Source organism: Globicephala melas, chromosome 4 (assembly GCF_963455315.2).
Source record: "Globicephala melas chromosome 4, mGloMel1.2, whole genome shotgun sequence".
NCBI classification, from domain to species: domain Eukaryota; kingdom Metazoa; phylum Chordata; class Mammalia; order Artiodactyla; family Delphinidae; genus Globicephala; species Globicephala melas.
In genome coordinates, this window is record NC_083317.1 from 105,684,111 (window position 1) to 105,691,887 (window position 7,777).

Genomic DNA, 7,777 nt, shown 5'->3' on the forward strand with positions numbered 1-7,777 from the left:
AGAATAGTGCCATTCAAACTGTGGTCTGCAGACCTGAAACATCAGCACCACTTGGGAGCTTTCCAGAAATGCAAACTCCAGGCCCACCCTACAGCTCCTGAATTAGAATCTCTGAAGGTGAATCCAGAGACTTGTGTTTTAATAAGCTCTCTAGGTGACTTTTCTGAATGCCATGGTTTGATAACCACTGCGCAGTTACAATGCTTTGTGTGCAAAGGTCTCTTCAAAAGTTGGTTGACAGACCAAAACCATTTCAAAAGTTACCAATTTGCTTTTTGTATTGCCTAAACCACATGTATACAAGTTTAACTTCTTTTATATATTAATCTTTTTATTTTTGTAATCCCATGAAGTAGGTAGAGGAAATATTTATGATCCCTATTTTCTTCCCAGTTTTTATAATAATACCCAGAACATAGTAGCTGTTCCAGAAAAGTCTACAGAATGAAAGAATACATGGATGAATGCATGAACAAGTAGAAAAAGAGATATTACATCATTAGCCCAAGCTGAAGGTCTCCTTTCACCACACCGTGTATATCATAACGCGATATAAATATATCATCCAAAGAGTAACATACTCTCCCTTGGAATGAATACTAAGCAAAATGGGGAGTAACTAGGATTAAAAGCATTAAAACAAAATCATCTTAGAGGATATTCTTCCAGCCACATTTCAAAAAGAAGTTTATATTTAAAGCATTCATCCTTTTCCTTCTCTTTGATACTTTTTAAAATATAAGATTTTAATAGTACATTTTTAACACTTACCCAAAGTCTCCATCAAAATAGATGGCTCGTTCCTCAATAAGATCTATAATACCTTTAAAATCACCCTCCAAACCAATGGGTAATTGCACAAATGCTGCATTATGACTTAGTTTAGACCTGGAAAATAAAAATACATGTTTACCCCTTTTTTTCTCCCCAAATCCCTTTGAAATGACAAAACAAATATAAAAAGAAATCAATGACAGATCTGTGGAAGTGATCAGCAGGTCAGAGCGGAGGATACAAAAGCATTTGGGAACAGACTGACAGCCAAACTCACTGTGCTCAGGAAGCCTCAACCCTATTCGGGCAACAAAAAGAACTGTAAGATACGTATTTTCCCATCAGATCCCCAGAATACCCTGGATCAGAAACAGAAGAGGGAAAAACAGGTCATTGAGTGGTTGGCCAGGAAATTAAAGCATAGTGGGATAATTGTACCCACATCTCATTCTTGGATCAGCTGACTCTAGTGAAGCTGAGTATAGCTATCTGAAAAGGAAGTTCCTTAGGGGGAAAACCCTTAGAGTGGGTATTATAGCCAGACACTCATCATCGGCCTGTACCCTCAATCAGGCACAACCACCGAAGAGAAATCACACTCACTGGCAGGGATTTACACTCAAGTAGAAATATGCTCTAGCTAACTATGGTCTAGATTCTAGGTACCCATCTATAACTATGGATAGATAACTAAGAACCACCAAATATCTGAAGGAAATCAATAGCTTGCAAGAGAGGTGAAATTAAGAAATAGTACTAACCTCCAAGGAGAAAGTTACTAGAAGAAAACAAAATGTAAAGATCTAAAAAGGAATTACCTCTATTAATAAAGATGTCACAATAAAAGGGAAAGTTTATAGAAATTAACTACATAACTGCTGGGATTAAAAAGAACAAAAAACAGGCTAAATAACAGAAGGGATGCAGATGAATACCAGATTAGTGAGTTGGAAGACTGACCTCAAAAATTCTCTCATAACCCAGTGAAAAATTAGGAGACAGAAAGTATGAGAAAGTATGGTAGAAAAGTTAAGACACAGAGGCCAGATTCAGAAGTTTCAAGATCTGTTTAATGGGAGCTACAGAATGAGGTAACAGGTAAAAGGGAGTGGTGCAAAGAAAGAACCAAAGTAGTCAAATAAATGCTGAAAGAGAATCTGCCTGGAATTCAGGAAAAGACTTGGTGCAAAGAGACCATCTATTGCCAACCACAAGTAAAATATAACTAGAAAAAAAAAGTGAAAACGTTTCGTTATCCCAAGAAAGTATTACAAATGCCCAATAAAGAAATATTTCACTCTCATGTTCTCAAAAACATCACTTCCATCAGAGAGCACACAGCAATACTGTCAGTTAAAGTTCCTCAACACGGTATCTTTTGTCATCAGACACATCACTCTTAGTCTCTCCACTACCACAAACCTTACCGCCTACATCCATCAGCTCTGCCATGTGAAACTTGGGTAGGAACTCTACCGCTACATTTACAGATCTACAAAAGGTGAAAAGTGAAACTCCGACTCTTTTCAAAGGCTGTGTGAAACACGTAGTATTGTGCAAAATGTAAAATCATATCAATACCACTGGGTTATGTCTGATTCAGAAAGGAAGTATTGCTGTTGTCTTAACAAATATGTTAACAAAGAAAAGCAAGAGAATATAGCGTACTAATTTAAGTCATTAATTAAAATTCCTCAAATGAAGGTTAAAATTGAAGATAATCCTCTAGCTTTGTCTAAATAAATGCACAGTACTTTTAGAATCTACCCTAGATTATAACTTCTCTAATTAGAGCAAAACACTACAAATTGCCAGATGGTTTTCTGAATTCACCTTCAATCTCCCTAAAATTTAAGTCATATTTCTTCCATTTTACAGAGAAAGTAGTTGATGAAATCACATCACAAACCAAACTACGGACCTTAGTGTTCCATTTACTGTAAGTCATACACATAGATGAATTTTAAAAAGGGAAAAAAAATTTAAGGGGATAAAGCTTAATGACACTGAGTTAACTGTCCTTCTGGATGTGAGGCTTGTTATCCGGATCATCACCCCCGCTCTGTTCTAAGGTTCAGTACCTCATTTGCTGCAGGGCCCGGGCTGGGTTGGAGCCCATTCGGTCGAGTTTGTTAATGAAAGTTAGAAATGGAACACTGTAGCGCTTCATCTGACGATTAACAGTCATGGTCTGGCACTGCACCCCCCCAACGGCGCACAGAACAAGGATGGCGCCATCCAGCACCCTCAGGGCTCTTTCAACTTCTATTGTGAAGTCCACGTGCCCTAAATGAGACAGAGAACTGTGTCGGGGTCTTAAAAAGCAGTATGAATTTTTACAACATGTACAAGTAAAAGTTCTTCTATCTCTGATCATTACGTATGTCTTCTAAATAAAATATGAACTCCTTAAACCACCAATACTGTTCACTTACCATAAGGTTCAGGGGCTCAACAAAATCACTTCAAAAGATACTAGGGCATGGGCATCTTTGGAATCAGCTGCAACATGTAAAAGGCAAGAACATTCCTATTCACAATTTCTTTGCACTATTTTTCAAAGAAACCACTTAAAGATGAAGTATTCTAGGTCCCAAGTCAGATTTCTCTAATAGGGAATTCACAGTCACACTTTTGAGTATTATTTTGTACTCAAAAATGAGCTAGATCACGGTAAAGAACTAAATATGCCACTGCCAAAACAAGCTGCAATAAAACCAAGAACTTAGCTCACCAGGAGTATCTATAATGTTGATATTGACATCTTTCCACATGGTATAGGTGGCCGCTGACTGAATAGTGATTCCTCTTTGTCTTTCTAGTTCCATGGAATCCATGACAGCACCAACTCCATCTTTACCTTTTACCTAAACACAAGCACAGCAATTCAGATTTCTCTGTCCCTGCATTCCAAGAAGGAAAGAAACCTTCACAGATGGAACCAGAACACAGATAATTAACTGATGCAATTTTCAGAGAAACCTAATTGTCAAACCATATCATCTCATGGAGTAGAAAATTGATTACAGGTTTTGCCCTCTATTAACCCTAACCCTTTTTTCATTGCCATTTTTAGCAGCTGCTACCACTGAGCATTACCTGGTCTTAGAGCTATCCTTGCTCCCTCTGCACTGTTCCTGCCCACCAGCCCTGTGTTAGTCTGTGAGCAGATATGCAGAGAAGAGATTTTTCCCTGCTGTGTTTCTTGTGGACTTTGAGGTCTGGGTGGGAAGAATTCAGCTTTTAAAGTCTGTGATTTAATGAGATGATCTTCATCTGAAGTAACATTTTTAAGTGGAGAGTTGAATTACTCAATAATATGTAATGTAATGTCTTCAGGAGAGTTTCAAGATTTTCTAAAATAATTCTTTCCTGACATATGTATTTTTAAACTATTAAACTCATTTTAAACCCTTTTTCCACTTAACATTATAAACATCTCTCCATAACATTTAAAAGTATGTAAACATTATTTTAATGGCTGCTTAAGGGTACATCATACTGACTTATCATTCTTAAAAAAAAGCCTACTCAGTATACCCACAGTGATGGTCTCTAGAAAGATTCCTCAGAGCAACATTTCAAGCCAACCTGATCTATCCATTTTGTGACTCTGATTAAAGATCCACTGTTACCATTCTTTTAATCTTTCAGGTTTGTAAAGTTTCTTAAATCCTTATAAAACAATTAAAACCAGGGTCAAACTAATGGCATCAACCATGAACCACATACCTCATGCATTTTTGCAATTCTGCCAGTGTAGTAAAGCACTCGTTCTGTTAATGTAGTTTTCCCAGAATCAATGTGAGCTGAGATTCCAATATTTCGTATCTTCTCATTAGGTATCACCCCTGATGAACACCATCGGCAAATCTTCCAATTAGCCTGAAAAAATAAGAGAGCTCAATTCAATGCACTTTTCATGAGAAAACAGTGGACAATTAGAAAGGGTTTAGTGGACATCTTTCCTCCGAGAAATCTCAATGGACACAAAACGTCATATATGATTGTCTGAAAAGGCAAAAGAAGGAATGTCTCAACCTGAAACTCCTGTAACCAAAGAAGAGGTTGCAAGAGAGAACAGAAAAGACATACTCTTAAAAATAAATAAATAAGTCAGAAAAGATATATTCAAATTAATTAATTAAATAAATAAAAAGGAACAGATACTTTTACCGGATGGCACAAGTTTGAAAATATACACTGGGGCTGATAAAATCAGAAAAACTGCTCCCAACAACTACTTTAAAAGGAAATATAGTTTTTACTCTAAATTTTACTTTTTTTTCCCCTTCCTCCTTACTGTAGTTCACAGCTAGCAAGGACGTTTGCGGACTTATATGCTCTATGCAGTGGTGCCAATAGCTTCAAGGCAGCCCACAAAAGGTCTCCAATTCCTTTCCACCCCCAAACAATTAGTAACATTAAAACAACAACAACAACTTTATTTTACTCTGGTGGTGATGGGGAATCCTGCATTTATGGAAACAAGACACCATATAAATCTCTCTATATAGGACTGCTCATTCAAAATGCACTGCAGCCACTTCTGGGAAAAGGGAAGAACTTGGAAAACCTGGGTAAAATGGAATCTGGGTGATCGGCACTTGGTTGATTAAATCCCACCGATATCAGCGAGCAAAGCAAAGGAGGTTTGCATGACAGGAAAGGCTCAACTCCTACCTAATCCTAGTCCACTCTGCGCTCCCCGCGCCCCGCACAAAAGGCAGACACAGAACCAAAGAAAGGTACTGGGAGGGTCGGGCTCCAAATCAAACAACCCAGGGTCAGCTGAAAGAGGGATCAGTCAGGCCAACGACACTCTGTAATGAAAAGAGCACGGCATAACGAGTCAGAAGCCCTGGACACACTAATTTTTCTCGAGTGAAGGTTGTCTCGACCTTCACTCCAGTCACCTCTCCTCTCTAAGTTATACCAAAAATAAGACGCTTAACCGTAAATCGGAGGCCGCCGAACCTCCCAGCGCACCGAGACGCTGCTCATTAATAACCAGCAGCTGTGCAGATACCGAGGGGCTTTTTAGCGCTGAGGTCGACAGCTCACATTCGGAGCTGTCAGTAAGGAGGTGCCAGGGAGGGTAGGAGTGTCACTTCCTCCCTGGCTCCGGACACACCGCAAGGTCCCGGGGACAGTCCGTGGTGCGGTGTCGCCCTGCCGGACTCCACTACCTGCTTCCATTGCCAGCACAGGGCGGTGGGGACCCGCGGGAGCGGCCGGCTCTCCAGAGCCGCGGCGGCGGCGGCGGCGGCGGTTCCCAGCAGCCTCATGGCTAGCGCAGAACAGACGCGAACTTCCCGCAGCTCCGGCTCTGCCCGGCAACCAGCACCACTACTACAGGCGTTCACAGGCACGCCAGCAAACAGTGCCGGAAGAGGACTTCACGTGCGAAGGATGAGAGGGCGGGGAGAAAAAAAGAGAGAGGGAGAAGCTTCCGGTTCTCAGAGCCGAGCAGCACCCTCCGCTGCCAGGGTGCCCTCTGCCGACTAGGAAGAGGAAGTGCAGTCACTTTGCGGAGCTAATCAGGGTTTTGGCACGCTACCAGAAAGATGCAGCCTTTAAACGTGGTTGTTTTCCCCATACAGCAGAGTGCAGAGACGTTTATAATAGAATTTATGTTAAAAAAATGCAAAATTGTTATCTATGCTACTACAGAAATATGAAAAAATAATTGATCTATAGGATGACCTGTAAAGAACGTGGAAAAATAATGAACTATCTACAAGTGCTTTTTCTCCTTTCAAAATGTTTCACCTTTGTTCTATGTTAAACATTATATGTCCAGTCCTATAGAAGACAGCATCCTTGAGGATTCCACTTGGATCTCTTAGAGGCATCTCGAACTTAATATGTCCAAAAAGGAGCTAATGATCTTCCACCAAAACCTTCTTCTGCAGTCTTCATCCGATAAATGGAAACTCCGTTCTTTGAGTTGCCCAGACCAAAAATGTCACTTTGAACCACTCTTTGACTCTGCTGGTCTAGTCTGTCAGCATATGCTATGGGAACTACGTTCAAAAATAGATCCAGAATCGGCAGCTTCTCTCCACCTCTCAAAGCGCTGCTATCTCGAGGGAATTACTGTAATAGCCTAACTGACCTTACTGCTTCTGCCCTGCGACTGCTCAGTCTATTCCCAGCACAGTAACTAAAGGGATCCTTTTAAGCCTGGCCATGTCATTTTTCTACTGAAATCACTCAACTAGTGAATTCACTGTTGCTGTCATCTCTACTTTTGTGTAGGCTTGAAATTTTTCATAACTAATTTTTTTAATCTGAAATTTTTAATGACCTTAAAAATTTAAATAAATTAAAAAAAATTAACCTTCAGAATAAGCACCTACATTACAAGGTCTTGCTTGAGCAGCCACACCAGTGTAACTCTACGTCACTTGCTCATTTTCCTCCAGACACATTGGCCTCCTTGCTGATCCTCACATGACCAGAGCCTGTGCTCTCCTCTGGATACCAGCATGGCTCTTTCCCTTACCTTCTTCTCTCTGTTCAAATATCCTCTATCAGTGAGGTGTTCCCTGACCAACTCTTCTAAAACAGCAAGCTCTTCCCTATGTTCCTGCACTGCTTCATTTTCCTTCAGAGCTCTTCTTAGATACACCCAGACATTTTACATAGCTGTCTGTTGTCTGACTCTCCCAATGAGAATGTAAGTTCCACAAGGACAGTGATTTGGTTTTGTTAATTGCTGTACCCCCTGCTGTGCTAGGTGCTCAATAAATATTTGTTAAATGAACAAGATCAAATAAATGGAAATCAGAGTAAATTACAGAATACAAGGAAAGAAAAACCAGAGATTCAATGATGAATTTTGTACTTATTTTTTGTGTATCATCCATGTATTAATTTTTAGTAAAGGATTTACTTTGATGAATCAATCCATTAATGTTGAATACTTTTAAGTAAACTTTTTTATTTGTAGGCTTTCAAAAATTTAGTCTTTATAAGCCTGTGTATTTGTTTAAAATAT

The 7,777-nt window shown here is 39.7% G+C and overlaps 1 protein-coding gene across 3 annotated transcripts in view; it reads right to left on the reverse strand.

Moving 5' to 3' along the window:
- The window catches only part of GFM1 (G elongation factor mitochondrial 1), a 75,774-nt gene extending 69,603 nt beyond the window's left edge, over positions 1–6,171 (reverse strand). For all 3 annotated transcript variants that reach the window (XM_060298481.2, XM_060298479.1, XM_030842343.2), the window contains exons 1-5: positions 5,964–6,171; positions 4,507–4,659; positions 3,509–3,641; positions 2,856–3,060; positions 772–888 (exon numbers count right to left, since the gene is read on the reverse strand). In XM_060298481.2, the coding sequence (XP_060154464.1) occupies positions 772–888; positions 2,856–3,060; positions 3,509–3,641; positions 4,507–4,659; positions 5,964–6,062 (707 nt within the window). In that variant the 5' untranslated portion in view covers positions 6,063–6,171. The remainder of the gene's footprint in view (positions 1–771; positions 889–2,855; positions 3,061–3,508; positions 3,642–4,506; positions 4,660–5,963) is intronic.
- Between the last annotated feature and the right edge of the window lie 1,606 nt (positions 6,172–7,777).